We start from the raw sequence: 21932 nt of genomic DNA on the forward strand, positions 1-21932 counted from the left end.
GCCATGGAGGAGTTTATTTTTTCCTCAGTACCACAGAGAAAGCTAGCTTGTAGAGTTGCTTCTTGGATGGAGAATCCTGTATCGGTGCTTAGTAATTATTACCACATTAGAAGAAGTACTGTTTGATCATCTCATTTCAGATTAGTCACTTCTCAAAAGACAGATGCTGCCTCTGTTGTATCTCAACAGGATTCTCATCCCTTCCATGATTCTGTGATATGATATGAAAACAGCTTCACCTGTTCAAGCACCAAGGACAAGTGATAACATTTAACAGGATGACAAAAAAGTACTTCAAAGTGCATGATTTTGGCTGGAAAGAGAAACTACTGGTACGGCAGCATCAACAGAAGCTCACTGTTTAACGGGAATAAACAGTATTTCAATATTGCAGAAAATAAGAACCATCCACAGTTCCATGCCTTCTGCCTTTACCACCTGGGCAAAAAAAAATCTCTTCCCTCCCATTTTTTCCTGCAGGTAGTCCCACAAACCATTGTTAGGAGACAGCACTAGCATATTCATGCCTGCAGAGCATGCTCTGGACTTGTGCAGCATCTGCTCAGATCACCAATGTGAAAGAATAAAAAAAAAAAAAAAAACAAACCTGAGCAAAAGTCTCCAACAAATCACCTTTTTGTGGCTGGATTAGATTTCTGTGCAGTTTCCAGAACAGGTGATTGTGCAGTGCAGTGGGAGATGGGAACAAGGAGCCCAGCTTTGAATGGCAGACTCCGAACCCTGCTCACAGGGCTCCTCCAGACTCCGAACCCTGCTCACAGGGCTTCTCCAGGCTGCACCTCTGACATTTGGCTCACTGTGGTGCACCGCTCTTCTCATGCCCACACCACTGTACGGGAATAGCAGCCAGAGGAATCCTCCCCCCACGTGTGTTTTTGCTTTGGGCAGTGATACATGCCTGTGACCAGAATGGAAGCTGCTATTGTTTTGGATTTCTGACTCCATAAAAGGAATGTCATTGTTTCTCTTACTTTTTTACACCTCCTCAAAGAGTTGTTCTTATGACTGCTAGTTTCAGCAAGTTTTGTTCAAAACTAAAACAGCACTTTTCCAGCTTGCCATGTTCTGTGCCTTTCTGCAGACCTCTGATGGAAGTAACAGGTTAATAGGTCGATCCACAGAACAGCTGAATCTCCATTTCACTCCCCATAAGATACTGATATAAGAAAGTATCTTGTTGTTTAAATAAATAGGTGACAGAGGTTGAGATCCCTATACATATGTAAACCTACTACTTAGTCCAGCAGCTTAGTGAAATAATCACAAAGTAGTTAGCTCTTCAAGAGCATCAGTGGTTCATTAACATTTGCAAAGCACTTTGAGACGTTGGTGAAAGCCTCCTCTACAGCTACAAACAGGGAAGAAAATGTCCAGCCAAATAAAACTCCTAGAAGAACTATGCACAGATTTGTTTTCTTGTTACAAACCTTTCCTGCCACACTTTAAAATGCTCTTTCCATGCGATTTGAACACTCTACTGGAACGTGAGAGTCTTGTCAAGGGCTTGGGATACTTGCTAGTGTTGACTTGGAAATTCAAATTTCTTTCCAGAGAGCATATTCAGAAAAGCTGATTCAAATGCAAGCAGCAGTTTCTTCCTCCTTAACAAAGGAAAAACGAGATGGAGAAGGATTCCAGGTGCTGCCCTTTGCAGCTAATTGCTTGCTCCAATGTAAATGAACGGCAGAAAGCCACAGGAAAAGTCTTGTAGGTGGGTGGCATGGAGGCACCAGGTCTCCTCTGCCTCCAGAGCTGATTGCTGGAGTGATTTGAAAGCCATAGCTGAAGAGAAATCTTGCCCTTCTCCACACAGTAAGATTTTATTAAGAAAACTGACAAGAAACTTACTCAGTTTTCTTTCTCCAGAGCTTCACTAACCCCCTCTTTCATTGTTAAACTATTTTCAGAAATGCCCGTAACCCAAATAAGCTTTCCTGGAGAAGAATTCATGACTCCTTTGCAGAGATAGTCACTTGCAAGCTGGCTTTGGTTCACAGGGACAGAAAAGTAACTATGGAGATAACTAAAGCAAAAGGTCTACTCACTGCATAGGCATATAACCTGCATTTCACCTCTGAATACACAAACCAGATGTATTTTAACTGATGTGTCGTATGGGCAACTGGCTCTAGGTGGTGGCCCTGCTTGAGCAGGAGACTTGAACAAGATGACATCCAGAGTTCCCTTCCAATCTCAACCGCTCTGTGATTCTATGATTCTGTACCAGTTTTTCACACAGCTAATACTTTAAAATGTTATTATAGTTAACTTTGTGTGTATGTTATTATAGTGAACTTTACAGCTAAGATTTTAATGAAGCTGGACAAGAATTCTGGAAAGTAGGGAGAAAAAAAATAACAAAAATAACTACAGTAAAAACATAAACCATAACTCTAACTCTGTATCACATTTACTCCATTCTGTATTTTCTAATGCGAAGCTATTAAGAAATAATGTGGTTTCATCTGGATGAGCAGTACATAACATTTTCAAGGGCAAAGAACCAGTTCAAAGGCTACACACCACAGAGGTTCCCAATCCAGGCTTCAGGTTTGGGAATTTCCTAAAAAGGGTCAGGTTTCTCTATGAACCTTAACTTGAATTGTGACACAAAACTACTGAAGCAACTCTGAGAAAATCTATTACCTAAATCCCAACATTATTGTTCAGGACTCTGCTAAAAATCAATCCTGTGCCCAATACTGTCCAGCATTTTTCATTTTAAAGTGTGTCAGTTTTTCTAGAGTCTTAAAACATTGTCAAGCCTTCTGTCTCTTATGTATAATTTGGCCATTTAGCACCAGCCTGGCCACAAATAAGTCTGGGACGCTCCTCTAGGCTTTCATTTGAATAAATTTGTAATGCATCTGTTACTTGTCCGTAGCCAGTGAAAACTATGTGTAACTGGTTTCTTATCAGATCACAAGAGTGAGTTACATTTTCCGAAGCTATTACAGTCCCTGGATGGATTTCAAGAGAAGCAGACAGGAAAAAAAATCAGTGTCGCCTTGCAATCTAGATACAAATCAGCAGAGTCTTGCGAAATTACTTACATTGTTTTCTTGATTTCTGTTATTTTGAAGAAGTGTGATGACACAATTGTGGATGAAGAAGGCAAGTGTCAGAACCCCTGTGAGCTGAGGGAACAGAATTCTAAACTCTAAGGGAGGAAAAAAGTGTTAATAATGTACTTCTTTGAAACAAACAATGCCAAAATGCAGAGGACACACAATGCTGTGGAGTCGACTGGGAGAAACATGAACCTACATGTTGAAACAGACAATCAGTCTCACCTTTGACCATAGTCAACACAGATATTTAATCAGGCAGTACAAAATGCATGAAGACAGTGGTTACTACATAACAGTCTCCCTAGCAAAGTTTTGAGAGAGATCCTAACCATTAAAGACTACTAGGTTAACCTAGGATTTATACATAGAAACTTTTCTGCTTCTAACCATATAACTGAAAACCAGTTTTGAGACAGGAATTTAGGAACAGATATACAGTGAGGCTGTATATCTATTCGTCCCTGAACAGGGACATGGGGTGGGGAGGAAGGAATCATTTGCTCTGTGAGCATCTTCTGTTGTTAAGTCACTGATCTTACCAGAGGAAAAATTACATCTATTGGATGTTTACGAGGTTCTGCTTACAAACCAAAGCATACAAAAGGCAGAGTAACTTCCTGTATTATCATGCACTTTACAGGACCTATGACCAATTTAGTTACTTTTTTGTGTCCATGGGAATAACATTGATCTGCTCCCTTTAATATGTAAAGTATTACATTCATTGGATTGTGGTTTTGGAAGCACTGCCACCAGTCCAGGAATTCAACAACGTGTAACATCATTAAAGTACCTTCTTTGTTGGTAAAGTACAAGGATATATGTACTCTTTAGAGTATTAACAGCAATTAAAGACTGCTGAACTAGCACAGCTTCTGGAAACCATCCAGCAATATAGCAAAACACTCATCACACTCATCAGAGGCTCACAAACCCTTACAGATCAAACCACAAAGAAGTCCATGCAAACATATTTAAACTAGATTTCTCTAAAGTGCCATGAAGTCAGCAGGGTAAACACACCCCAGGCAATTAATCAAGGGATCATCCAAGTTGAGAGAACATGCCTTCCCTAAAGCTGGATTCAGTGTCTTCAAAACTTAACTAGCATGATGGGCTCCTGATAGAATTGGGGGTGCATGAGACTTGCACTTGTTTTCCATTCATTACTCTAATCTCAATGATAAAAATCAAATGGACAGATTCAGGATTTCTTTCAGCACTGCATTTCCTCCATCACTACAACAATCAGTAGTAGCTGGATTTGTATGCATTAGCTACATGCTTTGTCTGTTTGCTACATGCAAACTACTGTGTGGCCCACCACTTAGTGACCCCTCGCACAGGTGCCATGCTACACACTGGGGCTGCTTAACAGATCTTAGATTTTAACTTCAAGATGCTTAAAACCTGATTTTGTAGACGGAGGCTGGTTTCCAGTTCACATGGGTTTGTTAGTGAATCATAAGATTGGGAAAATTTTCTCTCGCATTCTCAGGGTCTGTAGATATGAGGCCATGTGAGCATCTGAAGACTGTCTGCAGGGGCAGTTTGGGTTAAAACCAGGCTTTCATTCTTTCAATGGAGCAAGACCAAACATTGTCTACCTACCGACTGAGCAATACATGCTTAAGTATTAGTTCTACTTACAGACAGCATTAACAATAATGCCATACAAAATAAATCAGGTCATTAATGTAGATGCTAATCAAACAACGTTTTGAAATCCAAATTTTTATATTGGAGACAAAAGCAGTTTGTTAGTCCAAAAATTCTGCCTAAAAAGTGAATGCAGCGATGGAGGAAAATAGATAGCACACATAGCACTGTTTCAAACTGCTTACATCCATCTATAAGTTGGTATTTATGCTGCAGCAATCAGGAGGATTCGTAGAGAATGATGATGATAATCCAGTTCATCCTCAAAGCATTTGCTTTGGTCTTGCACACACAGTCATGCTCAGCAAAAATTGCCTCACTTTGAAGACTCAGTCAGAAAGGACAGTATTTTTTTTTCCCTTGGAGACATGACCAAGCTTAAGAGCCTGTTTTACTTAGCCTTTCACCTGTTTCTTGTCATTCATATTTTGAAACAGGGTTCTGAATGCCTGGCTGACATGAGGAAGGAATGATCTTCAGCAGTTATGGAAAACGAACAAACAGATTCGATGTTAGCTAGGGGGTAGGAGGCAGAGAATGGAATACTGAGCTTTGAGCAGACCTCATTGCCAAACGTACATGGAATATACTAGTTAAGCTGTTTATTCTGCTTATTATTTTACTAGATCAATTTCAGTTCAACTAGAGAGCTGAATCAACACAAAGGGAGCCATAGAATAGGACAAAGAATAAGTAGCTGCCAAGAGCACTGCAAATATGATGTAAATACACCTAAATCAGTTTAATTTTGTATCAATGACTTTACTCAGTTCTCTGTAGTTTACTCACTGAGTTGTTACTCAGTGAAAAGGACCTGGGGGTGTTGATTGACAGTGGATGAACATAAGCCAGCAGTGTGCCCAAGTGGCCGAAAAAGCCAACAGTGTCCACATGACAGGAATAGTATGGCCAGCAGAACTAGAGAAGTGATTGTCCTGTCTCGGCACTGGTGAGTCCCCGCCTTGAATTCTGTGTTCAGTTTTGGGCCCCTCACTACAATAAGGACATTGAGGTGCTGGAGAGAGTACAGAGGAGGGCAATGAAGCTGTTGAAGGGCCTGGAGCACAAGTCTGACAAGGAGCGGCTGAGGCAGCTGGAGCTGTTTAGCCTGGAGAAAAGGAGGCTGAGGGGAGACCTTATCGTTGTCTACAACTACCTGAAAGGAGGTTGTAGCATAGAGGGTGTCAGTCTCTTCTCCCAAGTAGCAAGTGGTAAGACAAGAGGAAATGGCCTCAAGTTGCTCCAGGGGAGGTCTAGATTGGATATCAGGAAAAAATTCTTCATGGAAAGGGTTGTCAGGCATTGAAACAGGCTGCCCAGGGAAGTGCTGGGGTCACCATCCCTGGAGGCATTTAAAAGGCATACAGATAAGGCTCTCAGGGACACGTTTTAGTGCCAGAGCTAGGTTATGGTTGGACTTGATGATCTTAAGGCCTCTTCCAAACAAAATGATTCTATGATTCTTGTTACCATAGCATGTTATCATGATTTCACAAATTACACCAGATTCTGTCAGAAACATGGAACAAGTCTGGTTTTGTTTGTTTGTTTTTAATCTTGTGTTTTAATCTTGCTAAAGTAATTCAAAACCCATCCTAATGTTCTAAGTTATTCTTGTTTTCTTCTCCAGTTCTACATTATTTGACTTAACAATAAATTGCAATCCATCTGTAATATTGCTTGTACAGTGCTTATTGTGACTGGGAAACTAAAAATGCACAAACTGATACAAGAAACCCTAAGAGGGTGATTATCTCTGAATTTTGCTTTAAGTAAAAAAGCAACTTTTAAAGAAGGACAGAATACTCTTGTTTTTAAAAACAGAAGGAGTGATACAATTCAATAGTACAGGACACAGCTCCTTGGAGCTAACTGGTCATACAATTTTGCCTGTTATAAAGAACAGGGAAAAACCAGCTAAGACCTAATCCCAGGTGTCTCATTCCAAGCCTTCTAAAACAATAAACACTGGAGAGCTAAGGGGTGTTTAAAATAGAAGATCTAAACCTGAGGTAGATTGGGAAGTACACAAAAATTTAGCTAATTTGCTGTAATTTATGAGTAATTTCATTTCAGTAAGACAGCATGTGGAGAACATATAGCACATTTACCAGTCTGCATGCAATTTGTCATTTGTAAATTCTACCGAAATAGGCATGATCTGAAAATGGTGCAGCTAGAACTGGAGATAAAACAGGACTATGGAAAGCTCTCTGGGAAAGGTATTCCTTGTCACTTTGTCACAAGGAATTCTTCCTGAGTCACTACAAGCAACATCAGAAAGCATCTCCTCACTTACGTCACAGAGGTGTTAAAAGGTAAATGAGAAAGTCATTGATGAATTGCTTTAAAAAAAATCCTAAACCCATGATAAATATGCTTCACTACTGCATTTTAACTGTCTTACCTGGTAAATAAAAGTCATCCTCTGTAAACCAGTTGAACTCTAAGTGGATTCCCAGATGAGCAGCCTTTACGGTAACCAGAAAAACTAAGTAAACAACAGAAACTGTACCTAGAAAACAGCCAAAACCACACCATGAGACAGTAGAAAGTATTCATGCTGCATTTTAATCTTGCTCTCTTCAACTAGCTACCAGTAGCGCAAACAGTTCGGGTTTGTATCTGTTCCTAGGTCTAAATTTTAATTTTCTTTATTTCTTTCATAAGTCAGAGAGAAAGAATAATGCACATGCACCCAAGGCAAGCTTTCAGGATGTTTAATTTTCTCCAGGTGCTGCACTAGTGACAGTGGAAGAAATAACCTGTAATCCCAGGTGCTGGGCAGGTAGAGAGGTCTCTAGGCAGTAACAGACCAGTTCCAGCTTCAGATGTCAGTATTTTAATCCAACACTAGACAAAGTCAGCCACAGTACTACAGCTATTACAACACTCATTCAGTCATTGACTTTAAAACCAAATGGCCTAATGAGATGTGACTATTTACTGCAACTGCAAACTTTACACTGGGAGCTAGATGCTGAGAATGACATTTGATCACTACCAATTTGAACCTTGTCTTAATCACAACCTTGGATAACCTTGATCACAACACTGGATTTGCATTCCACGTCACTGGTTCAAAGGCATCCAGAAATACTCTGCACACCTAGATCAGATCACAGATGGGCAAAGATGCCTTGCTGGGTCTGCATGTGGGAAGGAAAGCATGTGATCTTAGCTCCTGCCATTTGAAAGAAATAACAGCAGAATATTAACGACCTAAAAATTGAAGGAAACTGTGCAACAGTAATTAAAGCTACTGCGACGCACCCTCCCAGTCAGTAATACTGCTAGTCACCAGAGAACAGGCTGCAAGTAAAGAGAAAAAAATCCAGCTTCTTTACAGTTTACAATACAGATTCAGATAAGACATAAATTCATTCTAGCAACATCTCCAAGGTTAAATAATAAAATGAAGAAATTATAATTTAATTACACAGAAGACAGTCTAGGAATTAGGAAGATAAAAGGTTCTGTGCTTGAGGATCAGCTTAACAGCTAAGATGTTCTGTAGTTTCCTAACGATTTAGGTTTCTGTAGGTGTAAAGATAAGTAAAAGTGCTTTGTTAAGATTCATTTCACCATCTCATAAATTGCATTCCATTATTTCTTGTCTGCTAAGCTTCAAGCTTTACAAAAATGATCGCAACTTTGAACAGCTTCTGAATTACATAATAATATAGTTATGAGAAATTTCATATTTTAATATTCATATTTTCAAACATAAAAAAAATAGTTGCCCACAATAACATGCTTATTTTAAAAACAGACACAGTTATGGCTAGATCTCACTTGATAAAGAATTTTCTTACCCCTAATAAATCTAGTCTACATAAAAACCTTACTTTTTACACAGAAGCAATGTCTCCTAGTCAAGTTCTTGTGTTATATTTTCATTTAGTGGTTTCAGCAACAGCAGATCAAAGCTCTAATTATGTGTCACACTGGAACAGAGGACAAGTTAGACCCTCAGTTCTCTGTCCTTTACCTCCTTTACAATACATCTCCATCTCTTTCCCATTCTGTAATCCCCATCTCCTTTTGCCTTCCTTTTCATCATGGGCTTGAATGCTAAATTCTCAGACCTCTCCTGCTCTGTAATTTGTGACCAACCCCAACCATCATGCACATGCTTTATCCACTTCACCAATCCCACCTCCCTTGGTCATGGAAGCAAGAAGTCACAGTTTTTGTTTTTGTAGCACAAAAGAGGCCAGATATAGGGAGCTGGGGTTACACCCTGCTGCACCACAGCAGGTTACAATAATTAAATGATATTGTGATTAACTAATCAACTGATTGGTACCAAATTATTTCAAGTCAGACGTAATTAATTTTCGGAAATAACTGACTGTGATGAAATGTCTACCAGATGAGAAAGGGCACACCTGACTGTTGCAAGGCAGTATGCATCAAATGCCACATAGTAGTATGTGTACCACTGTTTGGGAAAATCTGCTGTAAATGTAGTGGAACTTGTTTTACAGGATTATTAAGGGACCAAAAGAAAAAAATAACTCCCTATTAACTGCAAGACTCAAGCAAAGAAGGGTAGAAAGCCTGTAGGTGATTAACAAATCAACCAATGAACCACTCTAAGGCACAATATCAGCTGCCATCACACAACTGAAAGCAAGTGGCTGGAAAGCTGCCCGCTGGAAAAGGACCCAGTGGTGTTGGTTGATGGCAGTGTGCCCAGGTGGCCAAGAAAGCCAACAGCATCCTGGCTTGTACCAGTGTGTCCAGCAGGACTAGGGCAGTGATCATCCAGTACTGGGTGCTGGTGAGGCCCCACCTTGAACCCTGTGTTCAGTTTTGGGCCCCTCACTACAAGACAGACCTTGAGGTGCTGGAGAGAGAGTTCAGAGGAGGGTGACGAAGCTGGTGAGGGGTCTGGAGCACAAGTCTGATGAGGAGCAGCTAAGGGAAATGGGGCTGTTTAGCCTGCAGAAAAGGAGGCTGAGGGGAGACCTTTTAATCACTGTACACAACTACCTGAAAGGAGGTTGTAGCATAGAGGGTGTTGGTCTCCTCTCCCAAGTAGCAAGTGGTAAGACAAGCAGAAATGGCCTCAGGTTGCACTAGGGGAGGTTTAGATTGGATATTAGGAAAAATTTCTCCACCAAAGGGGTTGTCAGGCACCAGAACAGGTGGCTCAGGGAAGCAATGGAGTCACCCTTCCTGGAAGTATTTACAAAATGTGTAGGTGTGCTGCTGAGGGAGGTGGTTTAATGGTGGACTTGGCAATGTTAGGTTTATGGTTGGACTCAACGATCTTGGAAGTGTCTTCCAACCTAAATGATTCTATGATTCTATTCTATCATTCTATGATTCTACTAATTAGAGTAGCTTTCACTGTTTTCTATACACTTTAGCCATAATGAAACAATGCTTTAATAGTGTTACCTACCTAGGACATTAAACTTTGCAAAGAAGGATGGAGACTTCAGATTTAGCAGGGGTAGAAGAAGAGCAATGAGGTAAAATGGCACTGTTCGTGATTTGCTCCACCACTCCTCAAAGAGTTCAAAACCCGTATCGTTGCCAGAAAAGAACATTACACTCATGTTCTGTGGTGGGTGACCGCTGGAAGCACTCGGACAAATAACTGGAAGAAAAGAAAAATATCCCTAGATGAAAAGGGTTTTACTTGCATAGAATCTTCACACCAAGATCCTGTAATTCCTGCCTACAGCGAACAGGACTACTCAAAAGCAATGTTTGACAACTCACTTCCTAACTTTTTTAAACACCTCTGCAACTGGCTGCATATTTAGCATTGTAATCTGTTCTTGCACACTTCAGTAAGATCATATGAATCACGATTCAAGAGCATCTGTGTACAGAAGAGCCTGTTACTGTATGTTGCTCTGGGAAAACACAAACTAGGGATGACAAGAAAGCTGCTGTAACAATTGGCAGGTCTAAAACTCACACACTGAACCAAAACACTCTGTCATGCTGGTGACACGCCATACGCATGTACACCATTGCTAGACAACACAACAGAAGCAATTTAAGATACACGCTTGTAATGCTGCCAAAAGGGAAGGTCACGCTCCTGTTACACGGTGGCTAATCAATGGCAGCACCTGAATGAGTGACAGGAACAAAACCAACCAAAAAGATCCCTTGACAAAAATGTATTTATTTGATTTTTGTTAATATTGGCATTTCTTTCTAACATGTGCCTACAAAGTTATGTGTTGAAATATGAACCTGTCCTACTGTTCTCTTAATGTCTTATTTTAAATGTTGGCATCCCACAATACTTAATAGCCCCCCTCTCACATTGGCTGCCCACCTGTTCTGTTACAAAGGCAAAGGTGTGAAAAGCATTCTGCCAAATTTGTTGAGAAACCAACATGCTACTTCACTTGTAGCTTTCACTCTATTGCCTATGAGAGTATTGTTTCACAGACCTCAAAAAATGCTTTTGTTCTTACTGATCTCCTCAGTAGCCCCGAATACCCTGCCAAGAGTCACTTGAGCATCTGGCATCCCCCAATTTTGTGAAGCAGCTGCTTTAAATCTTCCAGTTGCTGGAAGATGCTGCGGAATACTGTTGTCTACTTTGTCTCTTTGTCTTCAAGTTACACCCTCTGCTGCATAAGAATGGGACAGAACAGCAGAAGCTGGAGAGAGCACAAGAGCGCTGCAGCAGCTATTAGTGCCTTGCTGGTAAAGACTGTAGGAGAAACAGGATTCAACACTTGCTCAAATGCAAAACCACTGCTTTTCATAACTATCTCTCAACTCCTTCACCTGACTCCAAACAGCTGCCACCCAGAAACCAGGCTGCAGCTAGTGTGACACAAAGCTGTTTGGCTGGTACTGAAATGCTTCCCCATTCCCATAAACATCCAGCATCAACAAAACTTTCTGCTTCATAACAAAAACCTATGTGTTCAGTTTCTATATATAGGCAGCAAGATCAGCAGCTGACAATGCCTAGCTCCTGCCTTCATTCTAAATTATTCTGCCTACTTAAGAACTCCCAACAGAACTGTCTTCATACTTGACTGCAGCTTCTTCCCTTAATTGTGCAAATGTCAGACTCTCCACAAAACACAAGTGGATGCTCATGTAGCCTGAGACTTGTTTCTTTTTGCACTCAGCCTCATTAAAGCTGTTCTTAAAGCATTTCTGTAAATAAGAATATTGCTGCAGGGGTGGTGAGGAGCAAAGACGCTCCAGCCAAGATTTTAAACAGTAAACAGACCTGATGTGCCTCAATTTTAAAGTGTGAAAGTTAAAGTTCCTTAAGGCATTTCCACATTGTGCAAACACTGTTAAGAGGTCTAACATTCATAGTTTTAAGGGGGATCTATCTGGGTATACACAAACTTGTAATTTGCTTTTTAATCCTTATCCCTAACCCACTTTCTTCTCTCCCCCCTGCCCTCCAAATTATGAAGCTTTCCAAGTGTGTGGTTATTTGTGGAAATACAAATCTCCCATAGAAAAGCAGTTTTTTTAAAAAAACAGGTAGTTAGAACTTACAATATATACTTTTTAACTGGAATGTGGTTAGGCATGGAAACATGACGATTTGCCTTGAAACTCCACCTCAGATAAGGAAACACAATACTAGTAAGTGCTTCTTACCTTTGGTACTTCCATTAGTGCCAGGAACAATATCTGTTACATTAATGTCATGAACAAAGTCTGAAAAGAAGAAGAAAATTTTACTATCAATGTGCCAAACCTGCTATTAGGCTTTTATCTGTTGAAGTGGTAAAAATTAAGTGAGGAAATATTTTTGAAAATTACATCAGAGGTGCGATACAGCAGCTTGCACTCCACCCAGCCCCAAGTGGGTATTTTACAGCTTTCTTTTAGAAGTGTTTTAAAGTAGCCCACCACTGCACTTTCTTCTCAGCATCCCTGTCCATGTCTGAAGTTCCCAAGCCTCCCCTCCCAGCTGTTCATCCCTGTTCCCCAGTTCACCTCCACCTTTCCCAGCTCCTATGCCTGCGGTGTGCAGCACATCAGTGTGGAGCTGCATCTTAAAACCAGCATCTCTTGGGACAGAAAAAAAGTGCATGCAACCACACCCTTAGTCCAGATTGTATTATATGGAAAAAGCTTCCCCTACACATTTCTTCTAAAATTTTGTTTTCACAAGAGGCTCTGGGGGATGCTTTTTCCATGTTGTAATATAAAGAAAGAAATCTCTGGAAAAAGGTTTAAGTCTCACTGTCTGCAGTCATCTCTAGCAGTAGGTTTCCAGTACACTCCTGTGCTACTTTACTGTTCTGCCATGCTGGATATTTTCAAGTTTCTGCAACTTCACCAGTATGAGATGTTGGATAGCTGTATCCTTGCATTTATGTATATATCTACACACAGAAAAAGCCCACCAGCTTGGAAATTTAATTACTGTGTCTTTTGTTAAAATGTGTTTCTGCTGCATGTGGGAGTATTATGCACACAGAAAATCAACAGGGGCAGTCAGCCTCAGATTTTTTAAATACAATTATCAGAAGGTTGTTTCTCATAAAGAAAGCAAAAAGTCTGGTGGGAAGAAAATTTTTGTTTCTTCACTTTGATTTATGACATGCTCAATAACAACTGAGTTTTTCATACTTACTGGTATCAGTTCAGTACACACAACAATCAGAAGATTTAATTAAAATCATTCCTCATCTCCTCACTTCACTGTTTTGTGTTGTTACTTAAAAAAACCTTATATAGTGTGAAGCCACCTGAAGAATGGTTAGCTCTTACAGAATTACAGTACTTTAAAATTAGTTATAGACTTATGTTTCCTCTAAACTTCATTATTTTAGGACTAGCAATTGCATTTGTGGATTTCTTTCTATTTCACAAAACAAATACAGAACAAAAGCATGGGACACTGTGTTAAAAAACAAAAAAAATAGACAGGATATCATATTTGGCCTAAAGTTCTTGCATTCTTTGTGTAGTACTAATTTCTAGACCATCCCCCCTTAGGAAATCAGTTTGTTCCCACCTAAATTGTGCGTGCAGATTTTTTAAATATTCACCTGAATGCACCAGAATTAAATACAGTAATCTGCTTAGAATAACTTAGAAACACATGTCTGGAAGATGCCATTTTGTCAAACCTACATCCTATTACCCATTTTATAACTTAGAAATTAAGCAGCCACAATGAAAGTCATCATGAGAATCTAAGGATTTAAGTTATAACAGATCAAACAACTTAAACAAGAACCCCTAACAAATATAGGTAAGCGATGAAATAACACGCCAATCTCACGGAAAACAGGACATTTTACTAAAAAAGGAACTGTGTTGATAATTCTGCAGTGTGCTTCTTAGAATTGGAGTTATTTGGTTTAGAATAATCTAGGATTAAAGCGCTAACCTTATTAAAAAAAAGCAACATACTCCAAAATGAAATTGCCTCAGCAATATGTGAATTAGGCCAGTTGTAAAATACACCAGTCATTAACCAATAAAGTAAAGTATGTCCTTCAGGGATGGTGGAAACTCTAATTAAACACTGTCTAAGAAGTATAAGCATCTGTGCTGTTATTTGCCTCAGAGATTTGTAAATGACCTTCAAAACAGAAAGTCTTAAATCTTAGTTGTGCTATTCAATGCTATGAGTCAAATTTTCAAAGCTCTCAATTCCACCATTTATATCCACAACTCTGCATACCTAATTGATTGTATCCACAAGAGCTGTGTGCCTGTGCACGTACAAGGGTGTAAATAACCAGTACGTTTTCTTTTGTAGCAATACCAGTCTAAGAATAATTCTTTCACTGTGCTGCAGTTAATCATTCCTTCGGGGATGCTTGCAAAAACTTTCTACATGGCAGTACTCTAGGCATGTTTGCTGAAATCTAGAATAAAACTAGAGGGTTTTTTTCATTCAGCTGGATCATTTCAGCAGCCTGGCCTCTTCTATGGCTGTTCAAACAACGGAGGAGTGAAAACACAAAGTGGAAACAAGCAACCAGGTTTTGGTTGTTTAAGCTACACCAAGAAGCCTCATCACTGAAATGCAAATCAGATAATTGGTACGCTGTCTTTTATTAAAACTACACTTGGTGAGACTGAGAAACTGGCTTTGGAAACATATGACTGGGCATATAAATCCACACGGTTACTTCTCTCATTTGACTTCTCACACGAAGTAACAGAAAAATCAAGATTAAGTAAAATGGACCATCCTCCTTGAGTATAAAGCAAAGTCTTGATCTTTCCACAAGTTAGCTGTAAAATTTAACAAAAAATGTATACTTACTGTATATAAACTTTCCTGTGTTGAACAGGAAGTTGGACATAAGCACCCAATAAACAACCATGGCTCCAACAAGCGATACCATAGAAAATAAGAGGCTTGACCATTGACCAAAGGATCCAAAGTAATACTTGCAAACGTCTGGGAATTCCCAGTTTGAGGTATCTATTAAAGCTGAAGAAGATACAAAAAATAGAAACATATCTAAACAAAACGTTATATTAGAGTAAGTAGAACTTTTCATGACAGGATATGTTCTTGTTTCAGAATATTCTGACACAAATTCACAGTGCTTCCAAGGGCTAAGGAGATTGCTGTTAAATTTAAATACTCATCAGGTGTTTGAAGGAGCCTGTAGAAGTAGAGGCTTTTACTGTGGCCATACTAATTCTTTGAGTACTTCCAGAAACACTAGAACAAGACATGGTGGCAAAAATGCACCGATGCATTTGCAGCTAAAGCCTTTTGCAAAATGTACAGCAAAGCAGGCCAGACCATGAACTTGTCCTCAACGGTGCCCTGAAATGAGCTGTCACAAACTGCCTTCATCTGAGCAAGTGAGGGGTTAGTTTCTGCCTAAAAGTAACAACTGCAAGAGCAGCAAGATCAGTTTTGAACAACAAAAGTACATTCTATGTAGAGCCACGGGCAGTGAGGCAATTGTCCATAAATTGCTTCCAACACAGAATAAATACAAATATTAGGGCAGTACAGGCCTACAACACAAGTGGATGCAGCTACAGGCCATGCTGTCCCACTGTGCAACACGATCAGAAATACAGAACTGGACAGCGCTTACGGAGAAGAAAGAAGCCTTTAAGTCCCCAAACACTTAGTCAGTGAACATCTGAACCCTTAGTTGCCAGGACTCTGGGTTTTGCTAGAATACTTAAGAACTGAAGGATAATCTAATAAGAGAAGACAGACATCTTAGGGAGCTTAAATCCAGACTACAGAAATAGGGAGACATTCGAAGGAATAGCTTTTATTTTCAGAACAGGTCTAACATACAGGAAAGATATAGGCAAACTAAAAATCTTCTAGATCTCTGTATTTCACACTTAACGGAAATATTAGCATTATGAAGCTTCATATTTCTTACGTATCGTTTTCCGTGATTTCACAACTCTGTAGCAGCAATAAAGGGTCAAAATGCCCATCAGCAAGATGAGAATGATTCCCAAAGTAAAGCCTGCCTGTTAAGAGGGAGAAACATAGTTTAAGTTTTCTATCAGAAAAATGAAGAGCAAGCCATGTTGCCAAAAATATGTTCCATAGTTTTACCTGTTTTATTCCCCATGGGATACTTAATATAGATGTACCCATCATTGTATTCCATATCATAAATCTAGGAAGAAAAGAAAAAAGCCAATGAATAATTTAAGAAGCATTCTTACTTCATACTATCCTTTTAGCTACAATAGTTATGCATACAATATAGAACATTCTATAAAAATGCATTTTCTCACTAGTATATGACAAGGTGCTTAACATACATTGTCACTATACTGGAGTTTTTACCATAGCCATCTGTGCAACTGTCAACTTTAAAAGCAGTTCCTAATGGGCTGTACACATAGATTTCATCAGGAGCTGGAAGGACATGATCAGGAGCAACCTAACAAATGGATAAAAACCAAGACTTATTAGTAACATCAAAGTAACTACTGCCCCAAACACAGTAAGCCAACTGTTGTAAATCACAAAACCTTTCCATGAAAAGTGCATTAAGAGGTTGGACTACATAAATTTTCTGCCCCACCCCCCCTAACCACCACCACAAACAGTTGATACAATTTTTAGCTAGATAGCAGAAAAACATCTTCTGCAAAATGTCTGTAACATACTATGCACAGATCATGCTAGTTCAATCATTGTAGCTTTCAGCTGACTACTGCTTAAATCTTCTTATAGGTGGGAGAAATGACTACACACATCTGGGCAGCCTAGACCACTGTTAGAAAATTCAAGCTGTTTGTATGTTTTCTTTGGATGGTGAAGGCATTGCGTAAGAAGTCAATCACAACTTGTGATAACACACAAAACCTTGTTAAGACACTCAGCTACTAGATATTCACTTCAAAGAAAACTGCATAGCAATTCTCCCCCTACCTTTATTTCTGCTTCTTTCATAAATCTAGGCTGCGGAAGACCCCACACGCCAGAGACCCCTCAGTTAATCTGTCCCTGCCTTTGCCTTACCAAAGCCCTGTCTGCAGGAGATGTGAGCCTGCTGTAGTAATGGATCCGCTTATTCATTGCTGAAGCTTCATCAGTGACTCTTTGCATGTCTTCATTCACACTGACTATATTTGTAGGCTCCACATGAAATGGTCTAAAGTAAAGAAAAAAAAAAAAAAAAGGAAAATCCTTAAAAACCTAGAATACAAGAGGTAACATACAACTCAGAAAACAGCTTAGCATCACTCATGATGAGTCTTTCATTCACTGGCACAAAGCAAATGTGAAAATATCACTGCCATGAGAGAAGCTGCCATCATGAAAGAACCACGTGTTTGTATCATTCATATTAAAATGGCCTCTTGCCCAGATTCTGCAGGGCAACCCAACATCAAAATTCAGACCTAATATCCAGTCTATTAGGTCTCAACAATGATTCACACCAGAACTACATGTTAATAAGCTTGGCCAAGCTTATTAGTGCTTATAACTGGTATTGCTAGAACTAGTGATGAGGAATAGTGGTAGAAACAGAAAGCGTGAGAATGCAGAAGCAGAAAGAGAGGAATGAGTGGTGGTAATGAGGACCACCTATGAAAAAGACAGAAACTACTCATCTAGCCAAAAACAGTTTATCAGATTGTGTTTAATGGGGAAGGAATTGAGCACAAATAAGTCCATGTGCTCACACTGTTTTTAGGCCAACACAACCAGGAATGGCTTTTGTCACAGAACATGGAACAACAGATGACCATTTGCAGTTCTGAATTACTTTGTTAATTCCCTCTGGGTTAAATTAGGGTAATCACAGAGAACAGGACTGTCAGCAACAGCAGTCCTCCATCTCTCATACAGAGATGTCCAGAATACAGGTGGTCTCCATTCCCTTCTCCCCAGCTGAGCCAGACCACAGGTTTGGTCACAGCACCAGAGGAGATATCAGCCACACCACAACCCCCTGGTTTTCTCTGCACACACATAGGTACAGAGCAGTCAGAGTGAAAGCTGCTCCTAAAGCAACACCACAAACGTAGTTTCATGCCAAAGGTGCTACCAGAGACACGGAACCTCATCAAGATACTGCAGATTTTTTTTTTAAATCAAGTATGACTTATTTCCATACAGGCATACAATACTACTGCCTAAATATGACATTCACTCCTGGCACTGACCGGATAATTTGTCAAACAAGAGAGGGGATACTGCTGACCTTTATACAGTTTATTTGTTTGTTTGTTTTTTTTCCTTTATTCAGTGCTTTTAATTCCTAAAGCAATCTCAACAGCTTTCTGATCTTCTTTGTCCAGATAGATGTTTAAATCACGCAGAAACACGAACTGCCCTGAAACAAGAACCCACAGAAGTACAGATCACAAGTTTCAGGCTACCAAGATCAGAAATTAGGTCAGCAATAAATCCATGTCATTCTTCCTGTTATAGGAGCAAAGCCTATTTGAATCGACAGTTTTTCAATACCCATTTCTGGCTCAGACTACAAAAGAACTTGGTCAACCCCTCCTGTTTCAGCTCTCAATTCCACGACAAAGGTCCCATTCTCTTTCCCAGTGAATCATTAAGCCTTTGCGCCATAGCACCACCTTCTATCTGGAAGAAAAAGGAATACAGCTCTGAAGCTGGTTGTAATATCTTCGGAAGAGATGAAGGTAGGTCCTTATTCGTGTTTGCTTAATGTGACACAGCAGTTAAGAGTAACTGTGGGATTAAGAAAAACTAACAGGCATAAGTGGAAAACAGAAAAATAACTTTCTTCTCCACAAATTCATTCTTTCCTTCATCTTGGACTTCATTAATTCTTGATTAACTCTCTTCTTCCTTAATTCTCGCATCTTCATCCCAGAAAAAATGGCTTAGGTTCGCTAAGGCATTTCCCACTTACTGAAACGAAAGCGAACACACTTTCAATTTTTAAAATATCCTCAACTGACTTATTTTTTGCATGACAAGGGGGAAATCTCTTTTTCGTGTGTGGACTTCTGTGGTGTTCTTGCCAACATTTAAGAGATACTACAATTAAACAGGAATAATTTTCAAGCGATAGCTTTTTGACTCAAGCCAGAGGCACACGGGGCTAACGAGTTCCATAGGTACGTAACATATAAAAATACTCATGGACTTTCAGCTCTAAAGGACTTCACTGGTTTTAGCTTAAATTTTATTGGGCTGAACCAGTCATTGGGAAAAAAACAAAACCAAACACACCACAAACCAAAAAAACAACCCCACAGAAATTCTGTGTATCTGTTGCTGCTGCCTCATGCCTGTTGAAGCACAGATGTTTAATGCTGCCAGCACTTGGGCTAATGCCCTTCGTGGTGCGCATCTGTTGAGAATGAAAATTATCTAATGCAGCAACTAATTGTCTTCTTTTCAGGGTCCCAATGCACCTCTAGCCTTACTGAGCAAGTGACTATGCTAAAATAGACTGACCACTCACCAGTTTTACAGATGTCTTTGAAAACGCCACCGATGGAAGCTTTGAGGGCAGGCTGGGATGCAACCTTCCTCCCAGACGCCCACGGGCAGAGGGCAGCACCCTGTGCAGGATCAAGGTCGCTGCTCAGCCCCCAGCTACCCCCACAACAAAGACTGGTGGTAGGGCACACTCAGACAGAAGCCTGACAAGATTCAAGTAAATTCTCAAAGACTGAGATTTTTGAATCCCAAAGCAGGTCTGATATAATCTGGGATGTATTTTGGAAATTTCCCTTTACGGACCTGAAGTCTAGCAGACAGGCACTCTGCACATGCAAGCATCAGCAGCTGCAACAGATTCCTACAAAATTTTCTGATTTATACAGGCAATCACATTATATCTCTCACGTGGCAAAAAGATTATGAAAAGGATGTGGGACAATGTGATCCGGGAGAGGTTATATGACTGGAGGGTGTGACTATTAACGCGAAACAGCACAGACCATTTCCATGCATTGAGACAGACTATAGTGTCCAATGAATTTATTATATCCATACTAAAAAAGACAATTACAATTAGCTAGCCTGAAAAACAATGCTCTTTTTACCAAGGCAAACACGCCATCAAAACACAGCTGTTTTCCACAGCACAATGAGTATGGACAAGACTCAGGACATCCACACCTCCCATACACTAGACCCTCCACAAGTCCTTCAGAAACCACCCCCAGAAAACTTGCACCTACTCATCTGCTAGTCATTTCTCACTCACACAGGGGACAGTTGCTAAGATTTATAGTGCTGGTCCATGAAAAGAGAGAAGACAGCTTCTGCCCAAACTTCCTCACATTATGAACTTTGGTAGCAATTTTAGCAAGCAAAGAAAATTATAAGAGATACTCATGATTGAAGTTGCTTCCAAATACTGTACCAAACAGAGTTCAAGTGTTGGATTTGGAGGGTTAAGGGCAACAGCACAATAGGAAAATTTATTTGGCAAACCACATGCAATTTTGCAAGTGCTAGCATCCATAAGGGTGCTACATCTTTTTTTCCGGATACTTGAAGCAATGTACTACATCTTGCAGAGCAATGAAGCAGCATGGTAAATATCTATCTCAAGAAGTTTTAAACTAAATAATACTGGTTTCCAAGTACCTTTGCTCAACCATTTTTAAACAACAGATGTCCTGGACATCTGACCAAAAGTAGTGTTCTGATTATTAAGCTGCTACAACGTAATAGTTTTTTGTGTTAGTGTGTCTTTTGGCCATACATGATTGTATTAATAACTTCACATTAGACGAACTTTTAATATTTAAATAAATATGAAAAACCTTATTTACAGGATGCTTAAAAATTTATTTCCTTCAAAAAGACCACAAGCAGCTCCTTTAGGTTAATGCATATGTTCGTTTGACACCCCACACCAATCAGTTACTTTTCAGGGATGCAATAGGATTAATACACAGAAATAAATCTAGTAAATTCCTGTGGCCTTATTGTTATACTGAATCACCAAATTATTATAGGAATGCTGTATATGGCACAGGAGAAATTAAGTAGTAAAACTGATTCACTATCATGGAAATTAAAGTAAGGAGAAAAATGTGAAAAGTAAAGTATACTCATAGGTTGCTGTTTCAGAAACTGTTCATCTGGACAGGAACATCACAGATGTCAATTAACTTAACTCTTAAGAAAACTTCTTCCAAAGAATTCCATTACTAACTTGATTCTAACTTTCTAAGCTGTCTGAATTTACATAATACTAAATCACCTCTGTTGCTCACGGGATACCCATTTCAGCAAATGGAGAACCATAAGCTTTACCACACCACATTTCAAGCACTGTCCCCTCTTCTGTGTCAAAGGCAAAGCTATTCTATTCTCCTCTGACAACGATTCTTAATCAATAACGTTCTAATTCGTCCCAGTAATGAAACAGTAATATTAGGAATTAGTAAAAATGTTAACAACAGAGAAAAGTGAAGAGCAGGCAATGGAGTAAAAAGACAACGTGGCTGTGGAGAGGTAAATGTGTAATTAATGTAGAAACGGTAGTTTTGCACAGGTTAGTCCTGACCATTCTCTACTTTTTTGTAAGGCATTTGAAAATAAAACGGAACCAACCACTTTTGCATGAAAAAGGCTTCTCCGACTGCCATCTACAGACACTATTTAATTTATAAGTGTTTAATTTCACCTGCTGATCTATCCTACATTGTGTGAGATCACTACGGGATTTCGACATGAATAAAAAAAAGGCGGTGGCTTGATCTCCTTTTAGCAGGGGGCATTGTCAAGTTTTTTCTTATGCAAAA

At 39.6% G+C, this 21932-nt stretch overlaps 1 protein-coding gene across 3 annotated transcripts in view; it reads right to left on the reverse strand.

Annotated features, from left to right (window-relative positions):
- SLC38A9 (solute carrier family 38 member 9) overlaps positions 1 to 21932 on the reverse strand; it is a 43828-nt gene that overhangs the window by 14927 nt on the left and 6969 nt on the right. For 2 of the 3 annotated variants that reach the window (XM_065045226.1, XM_065045225.1), the window contains exons 3-11: positions 17197 to 17329; positions 16491 to 16612; positions 16279 to 16342; positions 16097 to 16190; positions 14998 to 15168; positions 12363 to 12422; positions 10165 to 10362; positions 7159 to 7266; positions 3075 to 3181 (exon numbers count right to left, since the gene is read on the reverse strand). In XM_065045226.1, coding sequence (XP_064901298.1) covers positions 3075 to 3181; positions 7159 to 7266; positions 10165 to 10362; positions 12363 to 12422; positions 14998 to 15168; positions 16097 to 16190; positions 16279 to 16342; positions 16491 to 16612; positions 17197 to 17329 — 1057 coding nt within the window. The remainder of the gene's footprint in view (positions 1 to 3074; positions 3182 to 7158; positions 7267 to 10164; positions 10363 to 12362; positions 12423 to 14997; positions 15169 to 16096; positions 16191 to 16278; positions 16343 to 16490; positions 16613 to 17196; positions 17330 to 21932) is intronic. The other variant, XM_065045227.1, reaches the window with a different exon arrangement.

This window comes from Columba livia, chromosome Z (genome assembly GCF_036013475.1).
Source record: "Columba livia isolate bColLiv1 breed racing homer chromosome Z, bColLiv1.pat.W.v2, whole genome shotgun sequence".
In the NCBI taxonomy this organism is placed as follows: Eukaryota; Metazoa; Chordata; class Aves; order Columbiformes; family Columbidae; genus Columba; species Columba livia.